Source organism: Bombus fervidus, chromosome 14 (assembly GCF_041682495.2).
Source record: "Bombus fervidus isolate BK054 chromosome 14, iyBomFerv1, whole genome shotgun sequence".
Classification (NCBI taxonomy): Eukaryota; Metazoa; Arthropoda; class Insecta; order Hymenoptera; family Apidae; genus Bombus; species Bombus fervidus.
This window is the reverse complement of record NC_091530.1, coordinates 7730437-7744964: the sequence shown is the minus strand read 5'-3', so window position 1 is coordinate 7744964 and position 14528 is coordinate 7730437. Positions and strand designations below refer to the sequence as shown.

The 14528-nt window shown below is 29.2% G+C and overlaps 3 protein-coding genes across 6 annotated transcripts; 1 reads left to right on the top strand and 2 right to left on the bottom strand.

Moving 5' to 3' along the window:
* Positions 1-4: 4 nt before the first annotated feature.
* On the bottom strand, positions 5-2773 carry Mmy (UDP-N-acetylglucosamine pyrophosphorylase mmy). The gene is made up of 3 exons (XM_072016468.1): positions 1613-2773; positions 1127-1523; positions 5-1053 (listed from the first exon to the last, which is right to left on the bottom strand). Exons 1-3 carry the CDS (start codon positions 2086-2088, stop codon positions 517-519), a joined length of 1410 nt encoding a protein of 469 aa, XP_071872569.1. The 5' UTR covers positions 2089-2773; the 3' UTR covers positions 5-516.
* A 1733-nt stretch (positions 2774-4506) lies between these two features.
* On the top strand, positions 4507-9328 carry Arf51f (ADP-ribosylation factor 6). 4 transcript variants are annotated; one of them, XM_072016528.1, is made up of 6 exons: positions 4507-4658; positions 5341-5452; positions 5624-5727; positions 5807-6005; positions 6085-6268; positions 8549-9328. In XM_072016528.1, the coding sequence occupies exons 2-5, from the start codon at positions 5371-5373 to the stop codon at positions 6225-6227; spliced, it is 528 nt and encodes a 175-aa protein (XP_071872629.1). In that variant the 5' UTR covers positions 4507-4658; positions 5341-5370; the 3' UTR covers positions 6228-6268; positions 8549-9328. The 4 variants fall into 4 exon arrangements, with proteins under 4 accessions (XP_071872629.1, XP_071872628.1, XP_071872627.1 ...); XM_072016527.1 differs by having other exon boundaries at positions 4540-4854; XM_072016526.1 differs by having other exon boundaries at positions 4541-4762.
* Positions 6272-14040, bottom strand: Vps50 (vacuolar protein sorting 50). Its single transcript, XM_072016435.1, has 9 exons — positions 13753-14040; positions 13020-13535; positions 12266-12948; positions 11813-12191; positions 11441-11731; positions 10896-11366; positions 10695-10816; positions 10442-10631; positions 6272-10370 (listed from the first exon to the last, which is right to left on the bottom strand). The coding sequence occupies exons 1-9, from the start codon at positions 13795-13797 to the stop codon at positions 10260-10262; spliced, it is 2808 nt and encodes a 935-aa protein (XP_071872536.1). The 5' UTR covers positions 13798-14040; the 3' UTR covers positions 6272-10259.
* Positions 14041-14528: the final 488 nt, after the last annotated feature.

The following is a 14528-nucleotide window of genomic DNA, read 5'->3' as shown; positions in this document are numbered from 1 at the left end:
ATAATTCGTGTAATATATATAAATTTTATTTATAAATTATATTTTTACATAAATTATATATAAATATATAAAACTTATATTACTATTATGCTCCTATTCTTTTATTATATTTGTACCAATTGTACAAAATTGATGTAAATGCATAATGCCAAAATACATGAATTTTGTTACACTTTCATCACATTATTAATTTTTATAATTTTATGATACATATTTTATAATTACATGATTCAGATAAATTAATATAATAATTAAGTCTGCAGATTTTTTTAATATCTACATATGTGAATATACTCGCGCGCAAGATATATTTCGTTTTCTTCCTATTATAGAAGCTTATGCATGTGTACGTAATACTTTCGTATTTTACTGTTATAAAATTTATATAAGAATGTCGATAAATTTTATAGCTAAATTTTATCATTAAATCACAGAATACATTCTCATGATAGTTTAAAGACTCTTAACAAGAACAGTATTGTAAAAAGGTACAAAAGCAGTACATATTGCATTTTGTTATTCCAATACACACGGTCCTTCTAATGACAGCCCCATTATGTGATTTAAATTTTCTCCCGCATAAGATAATAGAGGAGATATTTCTACATCATTTGTTACAGATGTAGCTCCAGCATTTATCAGCCACTTTTTATGTATTTTAAGTACATCGTTTCGCGCGGTACTTGGACAATCTTGGCCAACGGAATCCGCATTTTTTAGAGGACTAAAATCTTCTTCGCGAATTCCCTCCCAAACTGATAATTGTTTCGCGAATTCGAATACATCAAATACGAATTTCTCAATTTTAAAACCGTTCGGAGATTTGGGTTCAATTCGATTTCCATTTTCGTCGATATACGGAATTTTTTTTTTAGCAGCATGAAGTTCCATTTCCTTTTCGTGATTTATAGCAACATCATATAGAAAATCTACGGTAAAATAGTGATTACATATATTTGCTGCATTATATATTAATTCTCCATCATCCGAACGCAATTCAGCAGTCTCTTTTGAAATTTCACTATACTCTACAACTTTGTAGATACCATCGACCTACAATAAAGATGATAAAAAGTAATTAAATAAAATTGATATCATAAATGATTGAAATATCTTATAAACGTACTTTACACACAACTCCCACTGACTCATTCGGAGAAGATTTTTCTATAACTTTAACTCCACAATCAGTGCATGAAGATAAGCAGTATCCTATAAAAATGGGATCTGCCACTTTTATCAAGATATTATCAACTGAATGAACATGAACACTGTGAATTCCATGCTGTTTCATATCATCTAATATTCCTTGCACTTTTAGAGCTCGATACAATCCTCCATTTCCATCTGGTGCCTTCGAAATTTTATATTTTTTATCCAAAATGATTTTTCCATCCAGTGTAAAACATGGAAGCATACCTTGTTTAAAGGCTTTAACATTCTTTTCTTTCAGATCAAAATAGTTATGTTTTTGTAGGAAAGATACAGTTGTTTCATGAGTAGCTTCACTAGTTAATATGTACCTAGAAATAAAGGCAACTATTAGTTTATTTAAAGTACAAACTTTCACATATTATAAATTATTTGATTCATATGGAACAAACATATGTACCATTTAATTTCTCCATCTTTCCCACATTCTTTTTTTGCCATATTTTGTAAACGAAGTATTCTTTCTGCCTGCAGTTGGAAGAGAGATTTTCCAGAAGGTAGTCCCACATTGTACATACCCTTAGGATAAGATACACCTAGCCTAGTACCCTGGCCACCAGCCATTAACAATACAGCTACTTTTCCATCTGCTATCTCTTGCAGTCCCAATTTTTCATATACTCTTAATTGATCTTTATCTGTGATTTTCAATGATGCAATATTTTCTTTAGGAATTGGAGTCACTTTGTCATCCAACATATTCTGCATACTACTCGATGCATGTACTGCATTGACAAAGTATGATGTTACATCTGCCAGGTCTAATTCAGATATATCTTGATAAAGATTCTCTCTCTCTTTATCTGACAATTGGTCCCAAAATTTTAACAGATGTTCCTGATTGCATTCTATCAGCTTTTTCTTAAGAGACTCCATGTTCACGAGGTTCACTTCTTCGTTTGACAGCCGCGTATGCACCAAGAGCAGCTGATATCAATCGCGTTATTTGAAATACTCTTATCAATAACAGTAGATAAGTTGAAAGATAGCTGTTTGCACTGTATCTCTCTGTCCGAACCTGACCTTAAGTAAATAGATGAAAATAAATAGACAACGAGTCGAGCAACAGGTATTTGACCGCGACCTGTAACCTATCCCAATTCGTAGGTAAAGCGGGATACGCCTTTACTTTCACGATTCCACGTAGCACGTTCAGCTCGATTTCTCTTATCGGCCCCTCTCGCCCTTCCAGCTTCTCCAACTATTCCCCTTTCCTTTTCCAGCATATTTTGTTTCCACGGACGAATGCCGACCGTGAAAGATCATATTCTTTTTTTTTTATATTTCTTTAACCGGTCAAGAATCGACCAAACGCTCAGAGACCGTAACCTTTTCGTATGGCACGCTGGTACACCGGTACCGCGTACCGACTACCGAGTCTTATGTTAACTAACGTATTGTAGAACACACGTGATTAACCTTTTCGTGAATACAACTGAAAGTTCTTTAAAGAATCTTGATACGAAGTATGTTAATAAAACAAACGTTTATTTTAGTAAAATTAATTTATTATTTCTGCACCATTCTTTCCAAATAAAAATAGTGGATATTATAGTTCTTTCCTACTGTCCATATTAAGTATGTTTTATTACTACCATACTTACTATTATACATATACCAATAACTATATCTATATGTATATATACTGAATCAAAATGACTATGTAATTCGTAATTTGTAATATATTTAGCACAATTTTTATACTTTAGTCACTCTAGTATTAAATTACTATTTGATTAAAGTTAATCTTCTATTTTCTATATTTGCCTACGTATGTACATATATGCAGATAATGGAGAACAGAAATAGGAGTATGTTCTTATATTGCAAAATAATTCTCACTGAGCTGTGAAAGTATTAAAAGAACTAAAAATTCGTAGATCTATGAAAAAAAGTTTTTGATTGGAATTCATGAATATAAAATGGAAATGAAAGAAAAGATAAGGAAGGATTATAATCACTTCTGATGATTAGAGTTTATGGAACATTTTAATTAATATAATTACATTATACGCAAAAGTATATTGTGGAATGTATACAATCTATAAAAATGTGTAAAATATCCAAAGCAACATGTTTGTTATGATATTTAGAAAATAAAACAAATCTTTAGTCGTGTTCATAAAAATTCAAGTTTGCATAAATATCCGTAGTCGATTAGTGATTATATTGAATTATTGAATGATATTCAATCCTGAAATTTTTTTGCTTATTAAAAGATATGTATATATGTAATATTGATTAATATTGAACTATAAAAAATATATACATTTTTCATACACATCATTTTTTATATCTTATTTATTTATTTATTTATTTATTTATTTGGTACAAAATTTTCTTATGAAATTAGAAAGAAATTCGCGAGCTGAAAGATAACGAATAAAAAGAATGTAACGGAAATTTATCGTGACACGTGAAATTTTTTGTTGTTAATCAGTCTATTATCGGTGTGCGCATGCGTACATAAAATTGAAAATACTTGAATTGTTTAAAAGTGCACCGAGTTATGTAAAAATATATCAAAACATATATTAACAGACGGATTCCTAGGATTTTTACAATTTACTAGGAAGATGTAAAAGGACGTAAGTAACACATGTATTTCCATCACAGACGAGTAGTATTAATCAATGATTTTCATATTATTTGCAACAGTTGGTAATTTAAGGATAAACAATTTATATAATGAAGAAAGGAGAATATATACATGTATTACATTGTTAACTATTTTGGATTATTTCAGTAAGCACTCAAAAGGTTAATAAAAGTACCAAATTATGTTCAGTATACTATGAATATAAAAGTGTACGGATAAATGAAGTTTCGATAAGTCTGATGAATTTTAAAATCCCGAAAGCTTCATAAAGATTATGAAAAATATCAAGTCTTCAAGATTTATCAAAACTATAAAATTTTAACACGTTAACTACCACAGTGGTCATCAATGACCCGAGGTACTAAATTTTTTAAAATAAAATATATTTCTTAAAAAGTTGTGTACAAAGTGAATGACATATGTAGATAACATTGTTAGAAAAAAGCACGTAAATACAATACAATATTTTGCAAAAATTATATATTATTGTGTATATATTTCAATTTTGTTACAAATAAAGCATATAAAATTTATGTGGCAGTCAACGTTTTAAATATTGAATCGTGTTCAAAGCAACTCAAATTTTCATAATACTAGAAAATTTCAAATTACTTCAAAATTAAGATTTAAAACAGTTTCCCTTACATGTTTTATGTATGAATACAATTTTCAAATGTATTGCCAATTGGGTATTAGTAATAGATAGTAACCTACGGTGGCGCTTCAAATTCCCTGTCAGTACTCGATGCATACCGAACTGATCTCAATATTTCATTTAAGTTACATGCGTGTTTGCTTGTGACTTACGAAGAGACATCATGCTGTACCTGCCTAAATAACGTTTTCGGTAATGCTGCTATATTACAGCTGTAATATAAATAAGTTATGTCTAGTGATGTGATATGTCTGCGCGTTCATGATAAAGTACTCGCCCTTTGTAAATGTATTTCGGTGAGTTACATTTATGCTTGCTTCAAGTTACACTCTTCTCGTATTGCTGACTCGAAGGATTTCTTTTAAAAAAATTCGTCATCAATTGTCATGTAAGACACAATACCAATTAGACTATTTATCGTGACAACTATCGGACATTACATTACATGAATATTTAGTTTTTTACATAAATGAGTAAAGTTTAACTACAGATACATTCAGATCTCGAACATACCGTAAATTTATTTATTCGCTAATATTTTTCTAATATCTGTCTATTTTTAATTGTATTTACGGTATTTGATAGGTTAGAAAGAACGTCCTTGAGCTCTCTTATTTCGGCAATATATAAATCATATTATTTGTGGAACTATTATATTTTATTTGAAATAATCAATTTTAAATAGAGGTTAGATATTTGTGGAAGTTTTTCATTCATAGTATATTCTAGTTCCCACGAAAATTTCATAAAAGAAGCGAGATGTTAGTGAAGTAATGGAAAGAGCACTATATTTTTTAAACCTTTTAGAATTGTTCATATAAAACTTTTTTATGTGTTAAAACCTTTTTTTAAAGGTAAACTTTCTGAACTTTAGGTGCCAGGTGCCTAGAAAGCAGCTGGCAAGATGGGCAAGTTGTTGTCAAAAATCTTTGGCAACAAGGAGATGCGAATCCTTATGCTAGGATTGGATGCTGCTGGGAAAACTAGTATCCTTCTTACATAGATATACGCACACATACACACGCGCGCGCGCACACGCACACACACACACATGTTTCTTTCTTTTACATGAAACTCTATAATAAAATCCTTGCAAAAGACTAAAGAATGTTTTGAATTATATGTTTTCTTGTAACATTTCCTTAATTACATATCAGCGATACTATATAAACTTAAACTAGGACAGTCTGTAACAACTATACCAACTGTAGGATTCAATGTAGAGACAGTTACTTATAAAAATGTTAAGTTCAATGTTTGGGTAAGTAGTAGTAACTATAAATCTTCTAAATATAGCTTGAAAAATTTTCAACTCACTAAGGATAATAATTTCACTGTAGGATGTTGGTGGACAAGATAAAATACGTCCACTTTGGCGTCATTACTATACTGGAACACAAGGACTTATTTTCGTAGTAGATTGTGCTGACAGAGATCGAATAGATGAAGCACGTCAGGAGCTTCATCGAATTATAAATGATAGAGAAATGCGAGATGCTATTATTTTAATTTTTGCAAATAAACAAGATCTTCCAGATGGTATAAATCAGTGTATCTTATAAATCTTTGGTAATCGTATATTGGTCTTATATAAATAATTTTTTATTTATTTTTTCAGCAATGAAACCACATGAAATACAAGAAAAACTGGGTTTAACTAGGATACGAGATAGAAATTGGTATGTGCAGCCATCATGTGCCACAACTGGAGATGGGCTTTATGAAGGCCTTACATGGTTGACCAGTAATCATAAATTATGAGCAAATATTTATTTTTCATCAGTTAGCCACATACCAAGAATGTACGTTTGCTTTGTATTGTCATTTTTATTTATCATGTAGAGGCTCTGTAACAAAACTGATAGTGATCATTATGATCCATAAAACAGAGAGCGAAAGAGAGAGAGAGAAAGAGAGTGAGAGAGAGAGAGAAAGAGAGAAAGAGAGAGAGAAAGAGGAAATCATTTCCAATGTACTACAGCAAACGTAAAGTAACCATTAACATCAAATGGTGCGTTTCAGTAATATTAATACTATATAAATAGAAATTTATCAAAGTACCAAAAGATATAGACTTTGTTACTAACTGTTTACTAAAGTCCGTGAAAATAGTTAATACAACAATATTGATTAGATTATCACATTCAACATTTTACTATAATTTATATATATATTTGCGTACATATCCCGCATTACGGGATACTAATTATAAGAGAATACAAAAAGTTGTAAGAGCTACTTATGAGATTAAGAGATACATCCAGAAAAGTATCTTTACAATTTGAAATTATCATTTATGCAATAGTTAATTTAAAATATCGTCCAGAATAGTTGGACATAACATTCATTCATCACTGGTTGTTATCCATGCTATGTAATATGTATCACACATAATATTTATACATATAATCCCACTGATATATGTGAGTAAACATTCAAAGCACTTACATTAATGACTTTATACAGCACAGAAATATTCCTTTGATAAATTTTTGCTATCAATCTCATTTTTAAAAAATATTCGTACTGACAGTTAGTTCTTCTTTTTTTCTTTTTTTATAATCGTCTTCCATCTGGGTCAACTTTTTATGCATATCAGTCAACCTTTCTTTTTTCGAAAAGGATGAAAAGGAGAAAAAAAGTGCAACTTCTGACATTGTGTATTTTTTTGTGCTTTAACTTCGATTGAAATGCATTAGATGTTCAAACGTACACTTATACATACATAAATGGAGTTGTTCTGTACGCACAAATGGTAAGCCACTGAGTTTGATACCATGAGCTCAAAAGAAAGAGAGAGAAAAAGGAAGAAAATAGAAATAATGTTACTAATAACGTAACAGCATTATATCTGCCAATATTTTTTACCAGTTAAGCGATCGGATTACGCAGAACTAGAATTAGGTCACAGAGAAAAGAGCCAGACAGTGTTCTATGTGCGTCTTATTTCATTTCCTTTTGATAATAAGATGTAGAATAAGAGTGATAAACATATTTATCAATATTTGCTATTAACTAAACAAAACGAATATTTCAACATCATTCAATTCTTTCTTTTCTACAAGCTTTATATTTACATAGCGATTAAAAGTAAAGTAACGATAGTATACGTTATTCTATCGCTCTGTTTCTATGTCAACATTTGATTTGCATTCCATGATATAATATAAATTAGGGTATTAGTATTTTAACAAATTGTATTACTTTGCCGCAGTAATAATTAATACAAATATAATAAGTTTGTCAGATTCTTTCTCTCGGCATCCGTACCATTAATGTTAAGTATCGTATTTTGGTGAGAACTAATGTGCAAGATAAATTAGCTCATATTTAAAAGCAGTACACAAATTTTGGAAAGAAAGCAATAGGCTATTCTTTCGAGGTGTATGTGCTAGTATTGAGCAGTGCTCTATGTATATGTTTTATACTCACTAATTTCGTTCGTATAAGAAGGTTTATAATATTGTGTCATATTTGTTTCTTTTAGTTGTAATTGAAAACAAAAGAAACGTAACAGTTGTAACTAAAATAACTTTGTTAAAAAATAGTTACTTTTTAAAGAGAACACACATGTTTTAATATTACAAAAGAGCAAATATATTTTGGCAATAAACTTTATTTGAATGAATTAAACATTTATAATTGAATTAAATCGAATGTTGAAATTTTATTGATCATAGAATATACGTTTTATTAGTAAAATGTCCAAAGTTTGGAATGAAATGAATCCTTTAAGCAGATAATACATAATTTGAATCAAATATTTTTAGTAATTTTTCAATAACAAAGCGAGTTTTACCTAGCAGTAATATATTTATTCATTCTTCATTCAGTGTGAAATAACAAAAGCATTTATAGTCAAGATACTGAATTTAGGTTTAAAAATGAGCAGAGAGAAAAAAGAAAACAAGGCGTATGCGTTTTTCATTATATTTAGAGCATACGTTTTTTAACGCAATATTAAGAAATAACATCGTCAAATAGGCTTATTGTCAAAGTAAGCATTTGGTATCATCATATTTCCATTGTTTAGTTCACACATATATGTATCAGCTACATTTTCCAACGATTTGTTTTAACAGGGGCCATTCAGAATGCAGGGCTCGATATAAAACGCTTTGGAGTAAGGAAGAAATTGGTTACTTCAATACAATTATCAGCGTTTCTTAACATTTACACTCCATGGATCGTGTTCCTTGTTTCATAAAAATTAGAAGGATAATATATAAAGGCCATATTTCATACGTAATTTAACTCCGTAGACGAAAGAACAGATAAATTTAGAGAACACAACTGTCTTTTAATCTTAAATAAATTTTACTTAAAATAAATACGATCCACATAGATAAAAAAAATTGGGAAACGCTGACCCATAATACTATTAGCCAGAGAATTCTCAATGCACCATTATTAACCAATTTCATAATTACATAGTCATTAAATAAAAAGGAATGAAACATTTTTCAGTCATATTGGAATATTATTTATGGAAGAGTATTTTTAGTTATTTCTCTATTTTGAAAATGGTAGTATAAAGCAGATTATAGATATTCATACAATGAACTAATTAATCGCTTTATATGAATTTTCAAATTGTTTAATAGCTAAAAACACACATTCCTCAAAACGAAGTTGAATGTTAAAATACGAATAGTAATTAGAGGTGCAATAGAATTTTTTGGTTTTTAGTACAAATAAAGAATATAAAAATATATGATAAATGTAATGCTACATTAAATACTATATAGATAAATAACAATAATTTTTACAAAATTGGAAACCGATGAATCCAGCAAAAATGTACTTGTATATTATTATTATTATTATTATTTGTATAATAAAGACACCTTTAAATTACAAAAGCATTCTTTCAAAATGTAAAATATATTTTTAAACAAAATAGTTATAATTGCACTTAATTTCGAGAAATAATTATTTAAATATTTACAAATTATTACAACTCTCTAGTTGAAAATCTGATAATGGATTGTGTTTTTTTTTATAAGATCTATAAACTCTGGTCATAAAAATATTAAAACATAATAACTTTATAAAAACTACAATTTTTATGTGGAATAATATATATGTTTAAAAAATATTTCATATATATATATATATATATATATATATATATATATATATATAATTATTATATTATAAAAAGAGCTATGAAAATAAAATGAATATGAAATAAAATTATGTACACCTTGCTTTACAATGATTGTGTGAAAAGGCTCGAGACGAGCAAAAATTTTTTATCAACAGATCCAATAACATTAAATTCCTTCTTTGAGATTCAAAGTGCAGATATTTTTTTATTCAGACTTTCGACAATGCTGTAATAGATCTGAATAATTAACTATATATATATCATTAACATAATGTGAAAAGTTTGTAATTGTTAATTGTAATAATAATACTCTATGAATTCGATTGAAACTTTAAATTTCGATGAGATTCCTTTAGCCAATTACTTACATTGTATTGACATATATCAGAATTAACAATTTCGTACTTTATCACATACTTTCAATTTTACGAACTAACATCCTTTTAAGAGCTCATATCGATGGATTTAATCCATGCACTGAGTAAACAAAAGTGTCAAGAAAATTAAAGAGTTCTTAAATGAGCTTGCTTACTTTAGTGATATAGTAAAAGTTCCCGAATATGTACACGAAGAAAATACATCCTTTTCATTTTCCTCTTTTCAAATTATTCCTAAAAATTCGTCCTTTATGCAATTCCTATTTCGATATAATCTTGAGACGTATTATAATATATAGACCTATGCTATCTACTAGGCCGTTGTTCTTCTATGAATGCAATTAAACGCTGACGAGTTTTTTTATTATTTTGACAAGCTGAAGAAACTATGCCAATTAAATGTTTCACAGAATATTCCTTCAAGATAAATAAAATACGTTAATAATAAATAAGAATATCATAGTTAGATAACATATAATCTTAAATACCTTGTGTTCCCTTATCCATTCTTCCAAACTATTCTCTGGAAGATAGTAAGCTTTAATATATAATTCAACATATTCTCTGTGAGGCATTGGCCTTAAAGAAGTTAATGTCTCGAATTTCGATTTCAATTGCGTAAAATCGAGTTGCATTAATGCTCTGCCACCATTCGAACATTTTTTAGCATTAGAAAATCTGTAATAGAGAATGGATATAAGTAAATAAGATAAAAAGATTGTAAGTAAAAAAGTAACATACCCCTCTACTAATGTATGAGTTATTAGATGTGCCACATTTTCCCAGACAGCGTTATATACATCGTCCGCTAAAGGAAGACAACTTCCGATGTTCTTCAATCTTTCATTTAATATATATATTTCCTACAAAAGAAAAAATTTCTTAAGTGCAACTGCCAATGCAAACGAAGTTAAAATTTTTATTTGTACTTAAAATAAATACCTGAAGTAATGCATCGATATACCCACTATGTTGAGACATAACGTCAGTCACTTCCCAATTAACTTTATTCATTAAATTTAAAATATTTGAAACATCAAATGCTCGAGATGCAACCGCCATATATACCGGTTTCCTTAAATCGGTGCTCGATGCTATTGTTTGCATATAAAATTGGTGAAGGAAACCACGTTGTGGGCTAGCACCGATAAGATGTTCCAAGTATGGCTTTAAACTTTCGTATTGCCGACCTAAAAATATTAGAGATTCCACTCCTACGATACGTTCAGTCAAACCGTGAAGCTTTTCCGGTTGCGATAAATTTACAATGGAAGAGAGCTGGGGCTGTCGTACTTTATCGGAATTTAATTTAATGTTATCTTCCGTATCATTTTCACAAATGATTAAATTCTCCTTAATTCTTGCTAGAGATAGTTTCAGTTTTGGACTATATAAAGAATCACTATTTATTTGCTGTGGGAAAAAATATTATTTCTTAGCACTAAGTTAATATCTTAATAGAAGAGTAATTAATAAACAAAACTTACCAAATCTGAAGTAAAGAATAAATGTACAGTATAAAAACATAACTCGTAAAACTGTATCATACTTTGTATAACCGTAACCGCGATTGATCGTAATAATCTAGACATTTGCAAATACTTTCCACAAACGCGCAATATACTTAGTGTTGTGTTTGTAACCATGGGCCCTGATTGTTTTAGTTTACACTTTTTTTTATTTGTTTTAACATGATCTGAATCATCAACGTATTCGTGTTTTAATTCATCAGGGATATCATCATCCGATTCATCCGAAAAATATTCTGGAGGATTATCCTGTTTAATACAGATTATATTTTATATTACATTACCAATTAGTATAAGGACAATAAGATATTTCTAAATCAAACATCGTACTTCATTACTTATCAAAATATCTTCATCCATGGTATCATCTAGACCTATAGAGAATGGCGATGACCCCCCTTCTAAATATTTCTGAATCCACTCTATACTTATAGGGCTATCATTTTCACCAACGTTAGAGTTATCAAAATTGTTCCATACTTTACAACTGTTTAGCGATGGTTTTAAACTCTTAAATTCCTGTAACTGAGTTGCCACAAAATTCGATTTTACGGGGCACAATTCCCACCCGTCGTTTTCTAAAAATATCCTGAGTTCATCTAGTCTTGATGCGTGATAATGAGAAAAATATGACAACGATTGTTTCCTTATAGATTCTTGCAGATTTTCTGACTTAAAACCACATAACTCCTCCCCAATTTCCATTAATCTGTAATTATTATTTGTTAATATAGTATACGTAAATTAATCTAAACTTATACAAAACTCTTGTAAAACATTTACCTGTTAACTATACCTAAAACTTGAACAAATTGTTCAAATTTAATGTAAGTTAAATCAGCGTTCATTAAAAATATCGAAATCTTCATTTCGACGTCATGCCATACACGAATCATACTGTTTTCTAATTTATGCTTCACATATTGTTTGCTAAAAGTCTCTTCTAAATCTTTTACATCAGCTTTAAGTTTAACTTTATTTTCTTGTGTGTTATGCCAATTTACTACCAAATAATAAGAGCTCAATATTGTCCATAATGATTTACACAATTCTGTTAGACAAATAATGCAACTTTCCCGGGGCACTGATTGACAAAGCTGTTTATATTGTCTCTTTGTATCTCCGCCCGCATACGAATGAACAGCTGCAAAAGCAGTATTGTGAATTGCAGCAGTAAAATGCATATGCAATTGATCCATTGCAGATTGAGTTTTTCCTAACAGAGTATAAGCTTCTTGAATAGACGTATATATTGTTACATCGAATTGTGTGCACATCTTTGATAGTGTAACATCCAAGGCTTCCTCTGCTTGTTCTAAAATATCCTGTAATTTTCCATTTAAAGCAGCAATACAATGGAAATGTTTATATGTCTGTGCAGCACTTTGACATTCTAAAAGTAACGAGATTGCTCTGGGATAATTTTTTTCATTTAATAACTCCTGTAATCTATCTCCTGTACGTTGCTATAAAGTATTATAATAATTAATCCATTATTGCTTCATCAAGTAAATAAATATAAGTCAAATGAGCTTACCAATGTCTTGATAGTATTTAAATTATTCAATAATTCTTCTATGATCTGCCTTTTTTGATAATTTGCTAATATTCCTAAACTAGCTGTAGTAAATTGCCTTTCAGCTAATTTTAAATCTGCTCTTCCCATTCTGCAAATTTCTAACACATCCTGTAATTGTTCTTGTATCAGTAAAATTTTTTCAAACTCTTTCTTACAAGCATTTTGCTTTTGTAATATAAGTTGTAGAACTTTCTTGGAAACAACTTGATGTTGCTGTTTCAGTTTCTTGTAACATTTTTCAATTTCTTTAGATTGCAACACCTTTGGTAATTTCTCCAATTCGTGTCTACAAGGATCAAAATTATGGTCTGTATTAAAATAAATCTCTTCTATAGATTCTAATATGTCTTGATCAGGGATAGGTTCACTTTCTGTTGATTGGTCAGCTTCTGATTGTATATCATCTGATTTCTGTGATTCTGACGGATTAAGTAGATCTGGATGTAAACCCATTAATGGAATTTTGGTTGTATTCTGAATAACAATGGAAAATACAAATATACTGTATCAATTTACCCTAGAACAGTTTTTCTCTTAAACATTAACAACGTATTTCATTTGAAAGTTTATAAAAATACAAATGTAGTACAACATAACCTAAAGCATAACACGAATAGAGGGAAAGTTGTATTTACAATTAAATTGCAATATAAGATATTTAAACGTAAAATTTTAATACAAATTTATTTACCTGCTTGTTAATAAGACCGAAAAATTTACATTTTAAGTCCTCCATACTGTAAATTTCTTCAAAATTCAGTAAAATACATTTTCATCTATTTACTCGATAGCTTGCTATTTCTATCCATTCAATTGGTATAGTAATTGATATTCGCATTTCTCCGTAATTACTTAATTAACCCCATCTTGTAAGTATATCAGATCTATTGCGTATACATGCTTACACATTGCGTATACTTGAATCACATATGTATATCAATATCTTTTCAGGTTATGTTCGTTATGAAGTTTCCGCGCGAATTATAGGTGTTATCAACATAGATTTTCAAATATTGCGATTTCAAACAATACTAATTCTTTCCTTCAATTTGTGGTCCTTCATTATTCCCAAACACAATAATAGCAGATATATAACTAATATTATTGTTATATGAAAAACATGAAATAATAAAGAAAGCGATTAAAATACTAAAATTTATTAGATGGAGAAACTCTAAATTATTATACGAGTTATTTAAAAATAATATATGTATGTATTTATAATTTACATAGTAAACAAAAGGTTAACTTTATTTAAATATTTCAGTGGAAGATCTGCTGCAATATTATGATATTTTGTTGGAAGTAAAAAGATCTTTCATAATCAAGATTTAATACTTGTAGACGACGGAGGCTACGTTATAGTTGACCTCTTCTACTGAGGGAGATACGTAACTCCCGTTAAGAACCACGTTAAAACAGCCATTCTCAGTAAACCACATTTTGTTTTTTAAATTTCTTTTACGA

Excerpts from the sequence above, each read along its gene's own strand:
- Vps50 (XM_072016435.1), bottom strand. The coding sequence starts at position 13,797 with ATGGAGGACTTAAAATGTAAATTTTTCGGTCTTATTAACAAGCAG. Across the intron at positions 13,536-13,752 it reads TCGGTCTTATTAACAAGCAG|AATACAACCAAAATTCCATT; the intron begins GTAAATAAATTT and ends ATTGTTATTCAG. Across the intron at positions 11,367-11,440 it reads TATTCTTTACTTCAGATTTG|CAAATAAATAGTGATTCTTT; the intron begins GTAAGTTTTGTT and ends TTTTTCCCACAG.
- Mmy (XM_072016468.1), bottom strand. The coding sequence starts at position 2,088 with ATGGAGTCTCTTAAGAAAAAGCTGATAGAATGCAATCAGGAACATCTG. Across the intron at positions 1,524-1,612 it reads AAAGATGGAGAAATTAAATG|GTACATATTAACTAGTGAAG; the intron begins GTACATATGTTT and ends CTTTATTTCTAG. Across the intron at positions 1,054-1,126 it reads CAGTGGGAGTTGTGTGTAAA|GTCGATGGTATCTACAAAGT; the intron begins GTACGTTTATAA and ends TCTTTATTGTAG.
- Arf51f (XM_072016528.1), top strand. The coding sequence starts at position 5,371 with ATGGGCAAGTTGTTGTCAAAAATCTTTGGCAACAAGGAGATGCGAATC. Across the intron at positions 5,453-5,623 it reads GGATGCTGCTGGGAAAACTA|CGATACTATATAAACTTAAA; the intron begins GTATCCTTCTTA and ends ATTACATATCAG. Across the intron at positions 5,728-5,806 it reads ATGTTAAGTTCAATGTTTGG|GATGTTGGTGGACAAGATAA; the intron begins GTAAGTAGTAGT and ends ATTTCACTGTAG.